General features: G+C 35.0%; 1 protein-coding gene across 1 annotated transcript in view; it reads left to right on the top strand.

Annotated features, from left to right (window-relative positions):
* Nucleotides 1-21,485, top strand: part of DENND4A (DENN domain containing 4A) — a 71,878-nt gene that overhangs the window by 38,809 nt on the left and 11,584 nt on the right. Inside the window, 11 exon segments of the mRNA XM_028505495.2 lie at nucleotides 1,326-1,459; nucleotides 3,815-3,950; nucleotides 4,318-4,524; nucleotides 4,616-4,744; nucleotides 4,974-5,115; nucleotides 8,609-8,737; nucleotides 10,905-11,021; nucleotides 11,619-11,708; nucleotides 11,711-11,749; nucleotides 17,101-17,843; nucleotides 17,845-18,201. Of these exon segments, the coding sequence (XP_028361296.1) occupies nucleotides 1,326-1,459; nucleotides 3,815-3,950; nucleotides 4,318-4,524; nucleotides 4,616-4,744; nucleotides 4,974-5,115; nucleotides 8,609-8,737; nucleotides 10,905-11,021; nucleotides 11,619-11,708; nucleotides 11,711-11,749; nucleotides 17,101-17,843; nucleotides 17,845-18,201 (2,223 nt within the window).

Raw genomic sequence — 21,485 nt, 5'->3', positions numbered from 1 at the left:
TAAAGGGTGGGGAGGTGGGTGGGAGGGTGTACAGGGTAGAGGGGAGTGAAGGGGAGAAATGGGACAACTGTAATAGCATAATTAATAAAATATATTTTTAAAAAACTTTGGGCAAAAAGTGTGCATGGTACATGGCAAAATATGGTACTCTCTTTTAAAAATTAGAATCATACTATATGTATGATTTAGTATCCTGATATTATTTATTTGTCATTATTTTGAGAACATTTTATCTTGTCATTAATTATAATTCCTTAATATGCCTCAGTTGTTATCTAGTTTACTGTGTGGATATACCATGAAAAACATTTTTTAATCCTGGACATAATGACACATAATGCTCTGAAGCTACAACCCACAGTTTATTTAAGAAGACTCTGAATGTATCAGCTCTTTTTAAGAATTAGAAATAAAAGCTATCCTGTCCTTTTTCCTATACTCTTCCCTATATCCTTATCTTAAAGATTTTGCTTGTTAATAATCCTTGCTGTCCCATTTATTCCCAACTGGCATGTGATATTCATTCTATCTAACTGAATAAAGTTCTGTGGGTTATATTTTGTTATATACATGACATCTGTTTCTTTAAAAAAATTAATGCAGTGTTGTGTTCTCTATGAGCTTCTTTTGCACAGCATAGACTTTGTGAGTTTTCCTTCTTTATGAATATTACCTTGCTATAAATTTTCTAGGAGGAGTAGTACTACTAAAGTGCTTTCAATATTGAGGTGACTAGAATTTAACTCATGTGTGTTTCTACATATACTGGAAAAACTTAGGGAATTTTGTTATATTTCGAATAAATCCAAGATAGAACCCAGTAGTCTCAATATGTACACACCCATGTGTGTGTACACTAAAAAAAAAAATTCTTTAATATATTTTCTTGGTTCAAAATGGAAAATAACAAACATATACATTGGGAAATGTGGGTCCTGATCATCCTTGTTCATTCCCTCCATCTGCCCTTCCGCATATAGATAATTACTGTTCTTAATATTCTTTAGTATTTATGTGAATACAAGCAAAAAAAAAACAATAAATATATGTTCTTATTTTTCCCTCCTTCTTACTCAAAAGATAGTTCACTATATATATATGTATATATATATACACACACACACACAATATCTTACACCTTGTTACTTTCACTTAATTGTCTTAGAGATCTTTCTATAGTAGTACACAGAGAACTTGCTCTTTCTTTTTTTTTTATTACCTCTTTAGTATCTAGTTGTGTACATGGTTCATTTAACCATTCCCCTATAGACAAACACTTGGCTAACCAATATATTTTTTATGTATGTTTTTTAAAACTTCTTCAGGTGGATATGGACAAGAGTGGTGAAACGCGGCTTATCGAACTGGATGAATCTTTCAAAAGTGAACACACTGTTTTTGTAACACCACCTGAGATCCCCCATCTACCCAATGGTGAAGAAGCCCCTTTACAGTACAGGTATTCAAGAGGCGAATGTTTGAGATTGAAAGAGAGAAGCAATCCATCACCTGTGACGTAGCTTTCTAAGGACTGTGGTATTTTCAAAAATCCAAACTTTACAGACCCCTAATTTTTAGGTGGTAAGCAAGCTTATCCCACATCCATTATTAAGTTTTGAGGTATAAAAAGAAAAAATTATAATTTTACATTATATAGACATGGGAATGGGAAGTTCTCTATATCGACATAAGTATCTGTTCTCATAAATGTTGATTAAATTCAGTTAGGACCTTACCTCACCAAAATGCAGCACTTCTATTATAAAATTTTTATTTTTATTTCTCACTGAAGCTGGTTTCCTCACTTCATTTCCTCCCCCACACAGACAGTAGTTAATGTAACCTTGGTCTACAGAAGTTAAATCTAGTTTACAGTCAACATTTGTGCCCTTGATTTGGATGGTATAACTTTTTTAGGTTGTTAACTTTCCTGTGAGTTTTTATTTTGTCATGGAAACTCAGAACTATTGGATTGATGATTATTAATTTAGGAAATTTGGTCAGACACTGTGCTAAGTGCCTGGTATTTAGAGTTGAATGATACATTGTTCCTGCCTTCGAGGCTAGTGGGAAAAAGGGAAATGTTCTGAGCGCAGTGAAATAAAGGCTACAATAGAGGTAGACTCACACATCCATCTAGATATATATTACATGTATGCATTGGCTATGTACTACAGATCGTTTCCAGTATACATTTGTTTTTACTTAAAGCGATATTTTCTTTCAGATTTTAAATTATTTTTTATTCTCCAATAATACTTATTTTATTTAAACATTCTAAAACCATTTCTCACCTATCATTCATTGTCATAGTGTTATTTTCATTAAAAAAGGATTTTTCTGAACACCCTCATTTATAACCCAGGTCTTTACAACTGAAAAAGCGGTGTGGCACATGCTTGTCAGTGTCGACTCATTCACAGGCCACTTGGCACCTTCCCTTTTCATTGAGTGATGGTGTGATTCATGTTACTTTTTAAAAGTCTGTCTTTTGTCAAAGACATTTAAAATATTTATCCTAATTTCTCTCTTGTTCTTTTTAAACATTTTATTTCTTTTATTTCTTTTGTACATTATACTTATAAGACTTCTTTTATTATGTTTGCTAGTATATTTTGGGGTTTTTTGTGGTTTGGTTTTAACTTTTAATTAAAATTTTACTTTTAGATTTAGTCTCTTAATATGAAAATTACTTAGCTTTAAAAGTTCCCATTTTTTTAAGGAATCTAAGGCATTTTTCCCCCTTGAGACTATCCAATATAATTTTAGTGTAATTGTACCCATCATTCAAAAAACAGCTTTAAATGTCTTCAGTGGAGCACAGTAAGTCCTCTCAGTAAGAGATCATTAATATACTTACATTTTTCTATACAAAATGATAAAGCAGTAAGTTTCTACAAGATACACAGAATGGTCTTATTATCATACCATGTACGTACAATGAATTTTTTTAAAGGACATGATCTTCCTAAGCTTCTTTGATATTTCATTCCTACTTAATAGTCATTACTGATATACTCTCATTATACTGAATTAATTACACTGAATATAATAGATATAGTTTGCCATCTTTTAGTATAGTTTTCTCCTTTAGTTAATTAAAACTATATGCCTTTAAGAATGTTAGAAATAGATTAAGTTTGCTGCCCAGAGGCTTCTCCTGTTCTTTTCAGCATGCCTTTTTCCTAGCTGCTGCTACTTTTTAAATGTCCAAACACCTTCCTCTAGCACCCAAATTAAACCCACCTCGTAATAGAACTACCTATTCTAATCTTTTCTTCCTGGTCTCCAACCTCTTCAACTTTCTTTGTCACAAATGAAGTCCTGAATCTGCTTGCTAAACCTGATAAACCAATTCATGATAATATGAGAGCTTGTCCTGATGTGCTAATATATTACTCGCATATTTTTAGAAGGAGGGTCTACAGAAATAATCCAAAGCAATGATATTAATGACTGTCTTGTTTGTAAGAGTTATTGGTTTGGTGGGTCTTTTACCAACTATTATATCATCTCATAAGTTTGCTCTATCTTTACACAAATACTGACAAAGTTTGCATGAGTTTCTTTGTAGTTTCAGTTCAGCAAAATTCTTTCCTCCAAAATATATATTCGAGTTTATGTTTGGCTATTACATTTCTAAATATTATATAAAAAAGCAACATTAGCATAAATATTTGCTGTCTGATGGAGAAACATAGTGAAAATAAATTGCAAGTTAAGAAGTTATTGGTCATACATTTTTTTAGGTTGTAACCAGTATGATATGATAATCTATGTATGCTTGAGTTTTTTTTTTTCTTTTCAAAAACAGCTATAATGGATTTCCAGTTCTTAGGAACAATTTATTTGAGAGACCTGAAGGATTTCTACAAACACGAAAAAGCAGATTGCCTTCAAAATCAAGTAGTCCTAGTAGCCCTTCTCCCATGTTCAGAAGAACAAAACAGGTGCTTTGAGAATTTTGCATTCTTCATGTAATCAATTATTAGAACAAAAATAAGTGACACTCATCCTCCCTTAATATACTTTACTACTGCACATATAACTATGACTACATTAAGCTCCCTGAAGCTTTCTGAAGATAATTTAGAGTAAGTGGACTTCAAAAAATTAACTAGTTCCCTTGTCCTAGAACTTTATTTTATATATAGTATAGTACATATTCAAGCAGAGACTTCAATGTATATTAATTATAAATATGTTTTCTTATGGAAACATTGTAAAAGCAGGTGACTTGTACTTGTTCAGCATGCAGTTAACTAAGGATGCTTATGTGTATAAATTTATTAATGAAATCTTTGCATTTTTTTCTAGGAAATTAAATCAGCCCATAAAATTGCCAAGCGTTACTCTTCCATTCCTCAGATGTGGTCTAGGTGTCTGCTGCGTCACTGTTACGGACTGTGGTTTATATGTCTCCCAGCTTACGTGAAAGTGTGTCATTCAAAAGTCAGAGCTCTGAAAACAGCATATGATGTGCTTAAAAAAATGCAGTCAAAGAAGATGGATCCACCTGATGAGGTAACACTTATCTTTAAAGTGCATGCATTATTTCTAGTTTTGTGTACGTAGATGTTTTGTTTTAGTACACTTTGAACTTACTGTGTTTCAGGTGTGCTACCGCATTCTTATGCAGCTCTGTGGACAATATGATCAGCCAGTGCTTGCAGTTCGAGTGCTTTTTGAAATGCAGAAAGCTGGTATTGACCCCAATGCCATTACTTATGGTTATTATAATAAGGTAATTCCGTTTATATAATGGAGAAAGAGTATGACTTGTGTGACTATACAATCTTAATTTGTGATGCAGTGGTTACTTGACATTTATTTTAGAGTATCTGAAATATATTTTATAAATTTTTGTGCTATTTTGTGTTATACAATCTACTTAGATATTTTTTAGTTTGATTCTAAAGTGAATGTGTTAATTTCTAAAAATTACTAAACTAATTATCTTATTTTATCAATAGGCTGTTTTAGAAAGTACCTGGCCTTCACGAAGTCATAATGGCTATTTTCTTTGGACAAAATTAAGAAATGTTGTTTTAGGAGTAGCACAGTTCAAAAGAGCTTTAAAGAAACATGCACACTTATCACAAACAACTCTCTCAGGTAAGGTATTTAAGGGATGTATGTGTTTAATTTTTTCTTTAAATTAATTGACTATTGTGTTGAGGTATGTTCCCTCTATTCCCACTTTGCTGAGTGTTTTTATCATAAACGGGTGCTGGATTTTACCAAATGCTTTTCAGCATCTGTTGATAGTTATGTGATTTTTGTCCTTCATTTGTTTATGTGGTGTATTATGTTTACTGATGTGTGAATGTTGTCCCATCCTTGCACCCCTGGGATGAATCCCACTTGATTATGGTACATGATCTTTTTAATGTGCTTCTAAATCCGGATTGCCTGTATTTTCTTAAGCATTTTAGCATCTATGTTCATCAGAGATATTGGCCAGTAGTTTTCTTTCTTTGTTGTGTCTTTACCTGATTTTGGAATTAGGATGATACTGGCCTTGTAAAAAAGAGTTTGGCAGTCTTCCCTCCTCTTGAATTTTTTGGAATAGTTTGAGAAGGTAGGAGTTAGTTCTTCCATAAATGTTCAGTAAAATTCACCTGTCCAGTCCAGTCCAGGGTTTTTATGTGCCAGGAGTTTTTTGATTACTGCTTCAATTTCACTAGTTATTATTTGTTTATTCAGGCTTTCTGCTTCTTCTTGATTCAGTTTTGGCAGATTATAGTTTCTAGGAATTTATCCATTTTGCCCAGGTTGTTCAATTTCTTTGCATGTAGTTGTTTATAGTAATTTCTCACAATCCTTTGTATTTCTGTGGTATCAGTTGTAACTTCTCTTTCATCTCTGATTTTAGTTATTTGGATCCCCTCTCTTTTTTCTTGAATGGCCTGGTTGAAGGTTTGTCAGTTTGTTTATCTTTTCAAAGAACCAGCTCCTGAATTTATTGATCCTCTGAGTTGTTTTTTAGTCTCTAGGTCATTTAATTCTGACCTGACCTTGATTGTTTCCTTCCTTCTATTCACTGGGCATTGTTCGTTGTTGTTCCTCCAGTTCTTGTAGATGTAGGGTTAGGATGTTTATTTGAGATTTTCTGTCTTCGTTAGGTAGGCTTGTATTACTATGAACTTCCTCTCAGGACTGCCTTTGCTGTGTTCCATAGGCTTTGGGTTGTTGTGTGTTCATTTTCATTTGTTTCCAGATACTTTTTTATTTCTTCCTTCATCTCATTGTTGACCCCTTCATTATTTAATAACATGTTATTCAGTCTCCATGTATTTGAGTGTTTTTGAGTTTTTTTCCTTGAGGTTTGTTCTAGTTTCAGTCCCTTGTGGTCAGAGAAAATGCTCGATATGATCTCCATTTTTTTTAATTTGTTGAGGTTTGTTTTGTGTCCTGCCATGTGGTCTAGCTTTGAAAATGTTCCATGTGCACTTGAAAAAAATGTATATTTTGCTTCTTTGGGGTAAAATATTTATATATATATATATATATATATATATATATATATATATATATCTCAATTAAGTGTGTTTGATCTAGAGTGTCCTTCAGTGCCACAACATCCTTGTTGATTCTTTGTTTGGAAGATCTATCCATAGTTTGCAGTGAGGCACTAAAATCCCCTATGATGACTGTGGTGTTGTCAATATCTTTCTGGAAGTCCTCCAGGATTTTCTTTGTATATTTAGGTGCTACTATGTTGGGTGCATATATATTTACAAAGGTTATATTCTCCTGTTGGACTATTCCTTTAAGTATTATGTAGTGACCTTCTTTGTCCCTTTTTTTGGCTTTTGTTCTGAGGTCTGATATTGGCATAAGAACAGATACATAGATCAATGGAACAGAATAGAGAACACAGAAATAAACCCAAGTTTCTATGTTCAGTTAATATTTGACCAAGGGTACATGAGCATACACTAGGGCAAAGATAGCCTCTTCAATAGATGGTGTTGGGAGAACTGGACTGGTACATGCAAAAGAATGAAACTAGACCACCAACTTACACCATACACCAGAAAAACTCAAAATGGACAAAAGACTTAAATGTAAGTTGTGATACCATAAAAGTCCTAGAGGAAAACATAGGCAGGAAAATTTCCAATATCCCACACAGCAATATTTTTGCCAATATACCTCCTATGGCAAGGGAAATAAAGGGAAAAGTAAATAAATGGGACTACATCAAACTAAAAAGCTTCTGCACAGCCAAATAAACCATCATCAAAATGAAAACAGAATCAACTATATGGGAGAACATATTTGCCACTGATACATTGGACAAGAGTTTGATCCCAAAATATATAAAGGCCTCATATGACTTAACACCAAGAAGACAGACAATCCAATTAAAAAATGGGCAAAGGATCTGGACAGACACTTATCCAGGAACAACATACAGAGGGCCCATAGACATATGAAAAGATGCTCAAAATCACTAGCCTAGCCATTAGAGAGATGCAAGTTAAAACAACAATGAGATTTCACCTCACACCTGTCAGAACAGCCATCATTAGTAAATCAACAAACAAGTGCTGGTGAGGATTCGAAGAAAAGGGCACCCTAGTGCACTGTTGGTGGGAATGCAGATTTGTGCAGCCACTGTGGAAAACAGTATGTAATTCCCTTTAAAAACTAACAGTGGATCTTCCTTTTGACCTAGTGATTCTGCTGCTGGGAATATACCGTAAGAATCTTGAACCACCAATTCAAAAGAACTTATGCACCCCTTTGTTCATAGCAGTCCTATTTACGGTAGCCAAGTGCTGGAAACAGCCTAAGAGTCCATCTGTAAATGAGTGGATCAAAAAACTGTGGTATATTTACGCAATGGACTGCTATGCAGCAGGGAGAAAGAAGGAACTCCTACCTTTTGCAACAGCATGGATGGAACTGGAGAATATTATGTTAAGTGAAATAAGCCAGTCGATGGAAAACAAATCCCATATAATCTCACCTATAAGAGGAACCTAATAAACAAAATAAACTAATGAACAAAATAGAACCACAGGCATGGAAACATGGAACAGACTGAAAGTGGCCAGAGGGGTTGGGGGACGGGAATGCGGGAAATGATGCTAGAAAGAAGGGGGAGGCTCTAGACAAAGAACATGTAGGAATGACCCACGGTCATGGACAACAGTGTGGGAACTGACTGTGGGGGACGGAATGGGCAGAGGAAGGCAAAGAGGGAAAAACTGGGACAACTGTAATAGATTAACAATAAAAAATGATTTAACACAAAAGAAAAAAATTGACTACCCATACTTTACATTTTTAGAAATTTTAACTACTTTCAAAATATTGAATGTTTTCTAGTTTTTACTGCCATTAAGCAAATTCTGATATTCACATTTAACAAACACAAAATTCTACTTTTCTTTCTTGTAACTTAAACTATCAACCATTGGCTGTCTTGTTTTAGTATTCATTAACGATTCACAGTAGGGTTCTTTGTTACAGTCATATTTTGCTAATTATGTGGCACTTTTCATGTTTAGTAGATATTAGCTTGAGCAACAAACTAATGTGTGTTTTTGGTATCTCCCCGAGTAGTAAAATGCTGTTAAATTGTGTTCTTAAGCAGATGGCAGTGACCTGGATGCTGTTAGTCATGGCAGCATGGATAGTGGTCATGGGACACACACTGTGGAGCAGGCACCTTTTAATACGGGTTTAATCAAAGTATATGCTGCTGATGATAGATCTAGTACAGGTTTGTGTGTGCTTATGTATACATTTATTATAGTACATTTTAAAAACTAGATTTGCTAACCTGTTTTTGGATTTTAATTTTCAATGATGTATTTAACTGTCACTTTTTAATTTTACATATTAGGTACTTGATTCGATATTGTACTTAATAACTATATGCAATTTTATGCGTTCTTTATTTGATAGAAGTAAAAGTTTAAGATTTTATTCAAGTATTTAGTCCATGATAATCCAGTTAACTCCAGAGAGTACACAGATCTCTCTTCATCGTATCATTGTAAGATGAAGTTTTCTTTGTAATTATGAGAATGTAATTAGAGTTTAAAAAGAAACTTATAGCCCTGATTTGAGGTAATAGTACCATATCAACACACATTTACAGTTTTGTGTAAAATACTATTATTGGGGAAGCAGAGTAAAGGGTACACAGGAACTCTCTCTTGTGAATCTTTAACTATAGTATAATAAAAAGTTCCAAAATATAATGTAAATACATATAAAATGTGTAGCACTCTAGCACTGAAGATGACAATAATTTCACTAAAATGTAAGGTTTGTAGTTAAGGTGTTTTTTAAAAGAATTTATTTATTTATTTTTTTTTTTTTTTAAAGAGAGGGGAAAGGAGGAAGAAAGAGTAGGAGAGAAACATCAATGTGTGGTTGTCCCTCATGCACCCCTACTGGGGACCTGGCTTTCAACCCAGGCACGTATTGAGAATTGCACTGAGAATTGAACCCTTTGGTTCACAGGCCTGCACGCAATCCACTGAACCACACCAGCCAGGGCACTTTTTCCTAGTAATACTGAAACTGACACATTTAAAAAATAAGTTATTTGAATAGTTCTGTCATTTTCATTATTACATTAAAAATTTGCACATGATTTTTAAATATAAGAGCCACCTCTTAATGGACAGAAATTTTAAATTTAAAACTCCAAGCATTAATAATAAAGTATAAAGGCTTCTATCTCTACAAACAGTAACATTATTTTGATCTATCTCCTTTTATGCCTACTTTTAAGAATATAAATAAAAGCTAATTGTATTGAAATGTAATTTGCATCGTTGTTTTTCTTTGGCTGACTTTATTTCTTAATCATGCAATGTGAATGTAATCAGAGTTAGTCATCCTTGGGCATTATCTCTTAAAAATTAAGAAGTCTTTTTCTTTTTAGCTATGGCCTTTTTAAAAAACACTATCTTAAAACAGTATAGAACCTAATAAAAGCATTTTTAACTTGTAGTTTCTTTGGGAATAGAGCTGAAAAATTGATTACCAAAATTACAAATCAAAAGTAAAACAAGTATATTAAAGTAAATATCTAGTGATACTTAATAAATTTTCTTTAGATAGTTCTTTACAAGTATATAAGACCATTCCATATATAATTTCTTACATAATTATAACAACCTTGTATATTATAAGTGTTGTAACTTGAAGTCCACACAAAAAGGTTATATGATTTACTTAAAATTATGCCTGCTAAGATAGTGACCTAGGATTCAAAACCTTATGTTTTGATGCTAATCTAATAAAAAATAATTTGCTGAAAAGTAGAGAATCTCTTTAATACAAGAATGTGTAGTGTATTAAAAGTTTTCTTGTATCAGTGCAACTTTTGTTTTTCTTAATAACTTTAACACAATTTTTTCTCATTCCCATGTACTTGTACTTATGTGCAATTCAGTAATTATTCAGTTGAATTGTCAGAAAAAGTAATTACCTATTTAGAAATTTAAATAAACCCCTTTTTTGGGGGGTAAAATCATTTAGATGTTCAGCTTCCTGTGTGTGAAGGTTCTGTTATGAATTCCCTGCAGATTTTTCTTCTTCATTGCTTAGTTGGAATTCAGACTTTACCTAGAAAGGTCATGGACTTACATAAAGAATGTCTGGTTTGTCTGTGTCTTTGCAGCCCAGATAGTAGTATGAATGTATATGCATTTGAGTGCAGTGTGGAGCCAAAGATAAATTATTTTCAGATTATCTTTTTCTTCCATTAATAGAAATGGAATGGGATGAATCTAACAGAGTGCTTTCAATTGAGAGTTATCCAGAAAAATTTCTATAAGTAAATCCTATCATTAATGTATTGCTTCTAATTCCAGTTCTTACTCAAGAAGTTTATGATAAACAGCAGAGGGATTTTTTTTCTTTTTTCCCAGGTGGCCAGTCTGATCTTGGATATAATTCATTATCTAAAGATGAAGTTAGAAGAGGAGATACATCTACTGAGGACATTCAAGAAGAAAAAGATAAGAAAGGGAGTGATTCTAGTTCCTGTAGGTATTAAATTGGTATTATAGAAAAATATAAACTTATATTGATAATAAACACAAGTAGCTTTAAGTATAAAATAAGTTGGTGTTGTATAAAACTGTAAACTTATATTAATAATAAATGCAAGGGGCTTTAAGTATAAAAGTACTCATTTTCTCTTCCACTTTCCCATTGTAACTCTTCTTGCCGCCCATCGCAAGCCCTCTCTACCACCTTATATTCCAACATTACAGCTCTTCGCGTGTGAAGGGTATAGTCTCGGTTGCTCTTAGGTTTAACAATATTTTTATTTAATGCTTTTATTAATGGTCTGTACTCATATTTCCCCTGTGCCTCTTCCCATCAAAAGCAGTGTGTAACAAGCAAAGAAGTATAAAAATGTACGGACCTCACCCATGACCAGTGTTAGTAGCTGCATACATGCCATGAGGCCTCAGATCAGTGTAATTATTTGTGACTGACAGATAGATATAGAGGTGTTCGAAAATTTCTTATTACCTATTTTGAGGAGAAATATTTAGAACTGAAAGCTACTTGTAGTTATGCCTTCTGTGGTATATAAAGATGTCATCTTACCAATTTCATTTTAATTTTTACAGTGTCGGAGAGTGAGAGCACAAAAGGAAGTGCCGATTGTCTTCCTAAGCTCGACTATCAGAGCTCATCCAGTATAGTTCGCCTTGGCGGCGCAGACACGACAGCGCTGATAAAATTTTGGGAGAAAACACAGGTGAGTTGAATGGTACAGCTCTGTTATGTGCAGAATCACTGGTGTCTGTATTCCTAGTGAATATTTGTTTGAAGTCATAATTCTCCAGGGTTATTTTTTATATATTTGTGCAACCTTTTATAGTATAATTTAGTAGCTTGAATTCTATATTTTATAATATACGTTATTCAAGCCTTTATGATAGCAAACGTATAGGGGAAAACTTACAAGATACATACTATCTTTGAAGTTTGGCCTGTTGGGACTTTCAGGAAGGGGAAAGTGGGAGCAGCGATTGAGATGATCAGTCTGAGGGTACTGTATACCTGGCCAGTTTTTAAATGAAGCATGTAGTCCCCTAGTCTTCATATTGTTCCTGTATTTTCAGGGGCAAAAACACAGTTCCTCAGCTAGCTTAGGTAACAACACCTAATTTTTTTTTCTTTTCAAAGTGCTTTATATATGCTATTTTATATTCATCAGTACAGTAATGCTTATTATTAGTGAGAGGGCATAGTAACACCATTTATAAGATGAGAAAACTAAGGCATAATCTGACCATTGGCAGATCACATAAGTTAACTAGTTAATGGAAGTTAGTTTAGGGTTCGTGATAATACTTTATCTCACAAATTTTTCATCAGATTATTTTTGGGAAGTTAAATGGATGTATGATGTAGAGTTTCTAGTGTTAATAGTCTTATCACATAATTGCATTATTTTATTTGTGTAATACTTCAATTCTGCATCATGTCATAATCTAAACCAGCGATTTTCAACTGGTGTGTCATGAGAATTTTTAAAACATGCAATACCTGACCATTTAGTCAGAGGCACTCACCTCTTTTCTCTTAGAATGTCAAATAAAAAAATGACAGCAACCAATACAATAGCTATCTGGTGAGAATGAATCAAAATTATACCTATTTTTTTTGTCAAATCAGAAAAAAATAATACACATTTTTTCAGTGTACTGCAGAATTTTAGAAATTAGTTTCTGTGTGCTGTGAGATGAAAAAGATTAACAGTCACTGATTCAAATAAATAGTGAAGGATGTGCTTTCAAGGCTGAACTGCCTCTGGAAGCGGGCTTGACGCAGTGGTGTTTGTTGTTCTGTGACATGGTTAGATGCGCCTGGAGATCTGGGAGTGGGCAAACTACAGTCCACAGGCCAAAGTGGGCCTGCAGCCTGCTCTTGTATAGGTCCACGAGCTAACAATGATTTTTACATTTTTAAATGGTTAGGAGAAAACATCAAAAGAATGTTTTGTGACACATGAAAAAGTATATGAAATTTAAACTTCAGTATTCATAAGCAAAGGTTTATTGAAAAGCAGCCACACTCGTTATTTATGTATTGTCTGTGGTTGCTTTCGCACTACGCAGTTAGATGATCTATAATTGTCTTACTTTGCATTTCTTTGTTAGATAATTGTTATAACTTAAACATTAAAAATTTTTTCATTGGTGTCATGGAACTCCTTCACAACCATTTAGTCCTTCCTAATCATTGTCTAATTTTAATCCTCAATAACTTGCCTTTTGTTTCTTTTTATTGGATTTATTGGAGTGAAACTGGTTAACAAAATTATACAGGTTTCAGGTGCACAATTCCACAACACATCTGCTGTACACTGTACTGTGTGTTCACCACCCCAAGTCAAGTCTCTGTCCATCACCTGTTTATCCCCCCATACCCTCCCCTACCTTCCCTCACCTCCCTCACCCCTTAATAACTTGTCTTTAATAGTCTTCACCGTATTGTTCTTTTATTACTCTCTCTTCATGCTTGCCTTTTTCTTAAGATCTGCTTTTGTGAACTTTCTATTTTCATATGATTGTAAACAATCAGCAGCTGACTCATCATCTGGCTTGTGGTTACCTTCTATGCTTGACAAGTCAACTTTTTGAAGCCTATAATAGGTGTCCTAGGTGTAAATTAGAGTTGTTAGTTTATCCTTAACATTTTTTGGCTCCCTAGAGAACATTAATGCTAAGTGAAATAAGCTAGTCAGAGAAAGACAGACACCATAAGATTTCACTCATGTGTGCAATCTAGTGAACAAACTGAACTAACAAGCACAACAGAGACAGACTCATGGAGAGATAGAGAGCAGGCTGATAGCTCGGGGTGGGGGGGGGGGGGCAGTGGGCATGAAGGAATCTAGCCAAAAGGGGGAAAAATAAGAGAGAGAGAGAGAGAGAACTCATGGACACAGACAACAGTGCAGTGATTGCAGGGCATGGGGCGTGTGGGTGAAGGTAGAACAGGGTTAAGGGGAGTAAACTGGTGATGGAAAAAATACAATAAAGTATAAATAAAATTAAAGAAGGATTTTTGGCTTGAAAACTTTCCCATCTGTTAAGTACTGTGGGTTTATCACTAATGCCAAAAACTGTATATGGGATTTACAAGAATACTTGTTTTTCAATAACACCTTTCTTATATACTAGTACATGCTATTATTCAAAGATATGACGGCTTTTAAAAGATACGGGAGTAGAATTAGCAGAGATGTTTCAATGTTTGATTGGAAATAAAATCATCACCCTATAGTTACTTCATGATTATGTTGAGAATTTAACATTTTGATAAATGTATATAAAAATTACATATAAAAAGTTTAGCCACAGGACAATTTACTCTGAACATGAAAAGATACTTTTCTAAGCCTAATTCTGGTTTTGGTGTGTTTTTACTTTTTATCTTTAGCTACTGTATTTGGCTGTGATACGTTGTAGGACAGTGTATTACATGCTAAGTTACAGTGCGGGTTGGGGTTTGCGGTGGTTGTTTCACAGCAGACAGTATTCATTCAGTGATTATTTTTTCAGTGTCTACTTTATGCCACCATACACCGGGTGCTACTGGGGATATAATAAGGAACAAAAAAGAAGCATGGTCATTGCCTTCATAGAGAAAGCAGGCAGGATGGGAAAACATTATAATCAAATCATAAAGTAAATATAAAAATGCTTCGAGATTACATACTATGAAAAAGGGCTGTAAATTGCCACAAGAACATTCCATAGAGACACACGTTCTGGGTTTGGGAGAAACATTGGTCAGGGGAGGCTTCGCTGAGAATATGGTTTTTGAGCTTACACCTGAAGACTGAGTCAGAAACAGGTGAGGATGGGGGAGGAGTTGAGAGGAGCACTCCAAGCAGAGGGAAGCAATATGTAAAAGGCTTTGAGGTGGGAGGGGATTACAGCACATTCTAAGATCTGAAAAAGGACTAGTGTGTCAGCTAGGAATCCTTTCAGCTCTAAGCCTCAGAAAATATGATTAACGTTGGTTTAACAAGTCAGGGATCTTTTTGGTTCTTGTTTTTGTTTTGGTTTTTTTCCCTCAAGACATTCAGAAGTAAACAGTTGCCCAAGATGTTGGTTCAGGGGCTCTGCCATCAGTTCTCTGGACCTAACCATGATTATAATATGGCCACTGGCCACTTTACACAGCAGTAGATATCACATACCTGTTCAAGCAGAAAGAATAGTGAAGGGGACCACTAACCACATTTATCCCCTTTTACCATTGTTCTAGAAACCTTCAAAAACTGCTACTTTAATATCACTGGCCAGAATTATGTCAAGCAATTACCACCTGGCCCTAGGAGGTTAAAGAATTTGCAAATTCTCTGTTAGAGGCACGCAAATCCAGAGCAGTTTATATATGTGGGATTTAACACATCTGTAAACTTAGAATCATAAGCTTTTCTGTAAATGGCCAGATAGTAAATATTTTAGGCCTTGCAGGCCACAACACAGGCAACTCCTGTCGCCTATTCCTTGTCTGTGTGTGATTTTTAGAACCCTTTTAAAATGTAAGCGATATTTGGCTCAGATGTAGTTTGTCAATGCCTGGTATAATTTGATAACCATCTTCTTTGGTCTTCAGGGCACAGCGTAGTTCTGACTTTGCAAAGGAAGCCTTGCACATCTATTTAAGTGCAATCCCAGAGTATTGCTTTTAGGTAATAAGATTCCTCCAAGTCTTTGATAACATTTAGCATGTCAAGCAGAAATGTTTCCCAGAATATCAGGAGAAAGTGAATTCTTGGTTTCTTACGTATTTAATCATAAGCTGACATAGAAAAAAAAGAATAAACTTTATCCCTCTGCTATACTGTCTTCCTTGCTAATGGTATACACTTATCAAACAATATTAGTTTGTAGCCCTGGCTGGTGTGGCTCAGTGGATTGAGTGCTGGCCTGTGAACCAAAGGGTTGCCAGTTCAATTCCCAGTCAGGGCACATGCCTGGGTTGCAGGCCAGGTCCCCAGCTGGGGACATGTGAGAGGCAACCACACATTGGTGTTTCTCTCTATCTCTTTCTCCCTTTCTTCCCCTCTCTCTACAAATAAATAAATAGAATATTTTTAAAAATACATGAGTTTGTAGAAGTTTATAATCTCTAGTATTATCTTTTATCCCCTATTCTGTTACCTGACTGCATCACCTGGCAAGAAAAAAGGCACATTTTTAATAATTGCCTGGTTATAGAGATCTAATTTCGTTGGATGAAGCACGTAAAGAATACTAGTTGACAGTACCATACCTAGACTCAGGACTCCCACACAGTAAGGACAATTAAAGTGATCAGAAATCTAGAGTTCTGCTTTCAGTATTGGTACCTAAATGATTTGGTAAGAAGCAGTGAACAGTGTTTCTGAATAGAATTCTAGTGGCCATTCACATTTGACTAGAGTAAACTTACAGTCAATAAGTAAAGCAAAGGTAAAATTCTTTACTAACATCTATAGTCATAAGGATTTGCAGTTTTTCAAATAATTTTTATTTATGGATAGAGCTACCACAGCTGCCTTTTATTTGGTTGGTTTAGTGTTGGTAGTGTTGGGTTTAGTGTTTGGGGTTAGATTTTCATTTTTATAAGCAGAAGATTCAGACTCCTAAGGTCATCTAACACAGCCACAGTCGTATAACCATTGTTACTTAACCAATTTAGTGGAATTAACATGAACTTATTATTATGATTAAACATACCATGAGTAAATATTAATTTTAACTTAGAAGTTTTAAAAAGCAGTACTTCCTAATATCAAGGAACAAATGCTCTAGAGTTAGTCAGACCTGGATCTGACCCCGGTTCTGTCATGGAAGGAAGGACAGGGTGACTTTGGGCCAACTCATTCATCTCTCTGAGTGTCGGTCTTTTCTCAGCCTGTGAAGGTGTTGGAACAATTATGGTAGGTAATGTAAATAAAGTGCCTAGTATAGTATCAGTCAAGAACAGGCACCAGATGAGTGCTTGCTATTACCATTTTCATTACTAGTATTTTAAAAATTTGAGACAACTTATGTTAGCACATTACATTTTTTATGGCTAAAAACACTTTTTGTTTTTCAGAAAGCACATCTGAGCCACTCTTAATATCATCCTTTGAAGATACAAATGAAACAGGAAACATTCAAAGTAGATGCTTCAGGAAAAGACATGAAAATGACAGTGAACCTAATTCGCAGCAGCAAATGTCCTGGGAAAATAGAAACCATAATCTTAGTGGAGGAGCAGTGATGGGACTTATGCTCAATAGAATTAACCAGGAAGCAAACCCTGGAGATATGGTTGAAAAATTAGGAGCTGATGCAAAAATTCTTTCACATGTTATCTCAAAAAGCACAAGACCAAACAGTCTTGATATTGGAAGGCCGTCTTTAAGATCAAAAAGAGAGAGTCTAGAAAAGGAATCTAGTGATGATGATACACCTTTTGATGATTATAATTGTTTGACAGATAAAGTGGATTCTCCAGTTATTTTTGACTTAGAAGACTTAGACAATGAAACTTATGGGTCAAAAATGGGCTGCGTTGCTACACAAAATCCCAAAAGAATTCAGCGTATGAACAGCAGCTTTTCAGTGAAACCTTTTGAAAAAACTGATGTTGCAACAGGATTTGATCCCCTCTCTCTTTTGGCGGCTGAGACTGAGCAGGAGCAAAAAGAGGAGGAAGAGGAAGATGAAGATGATAGCAAAAGCGTTTCAACACCATCTACTAAGCGTGATTTAGCTGAAGAGATTGTGATGTATATGAATAACATGACCAGTCCTTTGACAAGTCGGACACCAAGCATTGATTTACAACGGGCAGTGTGATGATAAATTAACCAATAAGAAAAGTCCAGTTTTGGTCAAGGCACGCAGAAGATCTAGCCTGCCTCATAATTCTCCAAGGCTAATGAGACTTACCAAATCTAAAAGCTATACAAAAAGTGAAGACAGACCAAGAGACAGACTCTGGTCTTCACCAGCCTTCTCACCAGGTTGCCCATTTAGGGAAGAATCTCAAGATGCATTAACCCATTCATCACCTTCATTTAATTTGGATACACTACTGGTACCTAAACTAGATGTTCTAAGGAACAGTGTGTTCACTGCTGGAAAAGGAGTTGCAGAGAAAGCAAGCAAATGGTATTCAAGATTCACCATGTATACCACACCATCTAAGGTAAGTTTTGTTAGTATTGTCTACTTTTCCTTTTATCCTCCTCCACTACCAGAAGTCCCTTACTTGCAAAAATGTCTGGTTTTTACATTCTTCTTAAACACAGATTTACAAAAAGGACTACTGGGGTGTGTGATGTTTGTAAATATCAGAATTTGAACTTGAATTAAATAAAATATCTAAAGGAAAGAAAATTCACTAAGATTATGTTTATTGTTCAGTTTTAAAAGATAGTGATTAGTATCTAGAGTAAAAAATAGTGTCATATGAAAATGTTCACTTCATTATTTCCTTAAAAATGCAGATTTCTTTTTTTCAGATACAATGTCCAGCATACCTTCAGAAATTACCAGCCAGGCATAGAATTTCTCCTCCTGATTAGGATGGAGTAGCTTGTGATAGACCTACATACCACCTAAGGACAAAAAGCTAGATGAAATACAGAAAGTAGCAGTTTAAAGTCATCAGAGAACTGCTAAAACAACTAGAAAGTAGAGGGACAAGATTCTAGAAAGAGGAGAATTGCAAAGGTGAGCTGAAGTTCCACAGCTACTTTTTCCCTGAGGGCGTTTGCTTGTTTTGAGCACAGAGCAATTGGTTCCAAGTCCAAGCTCTGCCTTATCAGAGGACTGTGGAAAGGTGAGGGGGGGCCAGCAGAGCTCTGGGGACCTTATAGAGCTAGAGAAACAAAACTGGAGATTTGAGGGTCTTCAAATACACAATTTTTTTCCTCCAAGACTTTTTCCCAATACTGAAAATGCATGAGACAGAACGCTAAAAAGATAAGCAGAAAGTCTCTGGTAGCCAAGAGATCTCAGAAGTTTTATGGTGCTGGGAATACCATAGCTAGAGTTCACGAGCTGCTAGGCAAGGGGATGGTGGTGAACACACTAGGCCCTGAGCTGGAAGTCCTGCAGAGCTATGTACGCCTTAGGAACATCGGCAAACTGGAGGTAGGCTGAGCCTCAGCCGAAACCTTGACTCAGCTCAGTCTGTGGTTAGATTAAAGTAATCAACCTTCATGTGAAAGAGACAAGAGTGTACCCTTTCTGAAGGAATAGAACATCATCTGGAGTCCACACAGTTTTTTATATCTGTCACTCAATTAAAAATAGCTATACTAAGAGACAGGACCATAACTAAAAAACAAAAGAAAAACAGATGGTGGAAACTGACCTTTAAGAGATCCAAATATTTGAATTAGCAAGGGATTTGGAAATAATTATGTTCAAAAACATAGAGGACATAGTAAAAAAAAATAGCTGCAAAGGTGGAAAATTGCACCAAATAATTATTTGTTAAAAAAATCAAATATAAATTCTAGAACTGAAAAAAGATACAAAAATTAAAAATGCAGTAGTTGGGTTCAACAACAGACAAAACAAAAAAAGAAAGGCTAGTAAACTAGATGAGCAGTTAGTAGAAAACATCTACACTGAAGCATAGACAGGAAAAAAATGAAAAATGCAGAAGAGAATGTGGGGTTTAGTGAAAATGCCTGACATTGATGTAATTGAGTTCCAGAAGAAGAAGAAGAAAGAGTAGTATAGAAGAAACGTTTAAAATGCTAAATACCAAGATGTTCCAAAAGAAAATTAATTAAAGATGTCAACTTACATGTTTAAAATATCTACAAATCTCAAGCAGAATACACACAAAGAAAACTCTATTTAGTCATCTAATCTTGACTAAATAGATGAAAATGAAATACAAAGAGAAATCTTAAAAAGAGCTAGAGAAAGAGATCCTATTACCTTCAAAGGAGCAACAATGCCACATTGACAGTTGAGTTTTGAACAGAAACTGTAACATCAGAACACACTTAAAAGACACCATTAAGAGTGCTGAAAGAAAAAGACTGCCAACCTGATTGTCTATTCCCAGCAAAAAGATTCTTTAAAAATTAAGGTGAGAGTTCTACTTACCACTAAAGCCCATCCCTCCACTGATTACAACTAAAAACTCCAGACAAAAGATAAAAAAACAACTATCTAAGGGTTCTGAAAAATAAAAGCAGGCAGATTGTGAGGAGGGTCTCAACACAGAGATGAATTTCCCATTTTCTTTTCTCGCTCATATTTGTCTAAAGAGCAGGTCCCTGTCACAATGTGGCATGGCAACTCTGGAAGCTAAAACTTCAAGAGAAATCCCATATTTCCTGGACAAAGGAACCAGGAAAGGGAGCTTCTGTGTGCTGGAAATTTTGAGGGGAATCTGAAAGAAGGGGATTCCCTAATCCTGTGTATGGTCCACACAAGTCTCAAAAATCAAAGTACAAATTATAATCTGAAGTAACTCAATTGACTACCTGCTGAACAAAAGCATCAACATTCTCCAAGAGATTATTACAGTACTCTGCCCTGGCTGGTGTGGCTCAGTGGATTGAGCACCAGCTTGCAAACCAAAGGGTCGCCAGTTCAATTCCCATTCAGGCACATGCCTGGGTTGCAGGCCAGGTCCCAGTAGGAGAGGCGTGTGGGAGGCAGCCACACATTAATGTCTCTGTCCCTCTCCTTCTCCCTCCTTTCCTCTCTCTCTAAAAAGTAAAGAAAATCTTTTATTAAAAAAATTATTACTGTGCTCAGACTGTACAACATGACTGGTCACAGTGTCTCAAATAAAATCCAAAATTAACTGATATATAAAGAACCAGAAAAGTATGACCAATTCTCAAGGGGAAGATAACCCTAAGATGGCCCTGATACTGGGATTATACGACAGGACTGTGAAGCAGCACTTAAAACTAGATTCCTTGAGGTAAAGAAAAACACATCTGAAATAAATGAAAAGAAAGGAATTCTCAAGGAAAAAATAGAATTCATTTTTAAGTATGACTAAAGTATATATTTAAAGTACATTTAAGTATAACTAAAACAAAGTACTGAAACTCATTGGAATGGGTTCATTAGGAGAATGGAGATGACAGAGAAAAGAGGCTAGAACTATCCAATTGAGAGGACAGAGAAAAAAAGTTTTTCAGTGAAAATGAACAGAACCTGAGAGATTTGGGGGACAATTATCAAAGGTGTAACATCGAATTAGAGTTCTAGAAAAGCTGGAGAAAGAAATTGTGGTAGAAAAGATATTTGAAGAAATAATGACTAAAACTTACTAGATTTGGTAAGAGATTTAGATTTCCAGATAGACACAAGAGACTCAGTAAATTACAGACAGGGCAGACTCAAAGAAAACCCTGTCTACACACACATAAGCATTTACTAAAAATGAAAGATATGCATCTGCTAATAAGAAAATTATGGCTGAAAAAAGAAAAGAAAACATATCGT

This window comes from Phyllostomus discolor, chromosome 1 (genome assembly GCF_004126475.2).
Source record: "Phyllostomus discolor isolate MPI-MPIP mPhyDis1 chromosome 1, mPhyDis1.pri.v3, whole genome shotgun sequence".
NCBI classification, from domain to species: Eukaryota; Metazoa; Chordata; class Mammalia; order Chiroptera; family Phyllostomidae; genus Phyllostomus; species Phyllostomus discolor.
The sequence above is the reverse complement of the archived record's forward strand: the minus strand, read 5'-3'. Positions and strand labels throughout refer to the sequence as shown.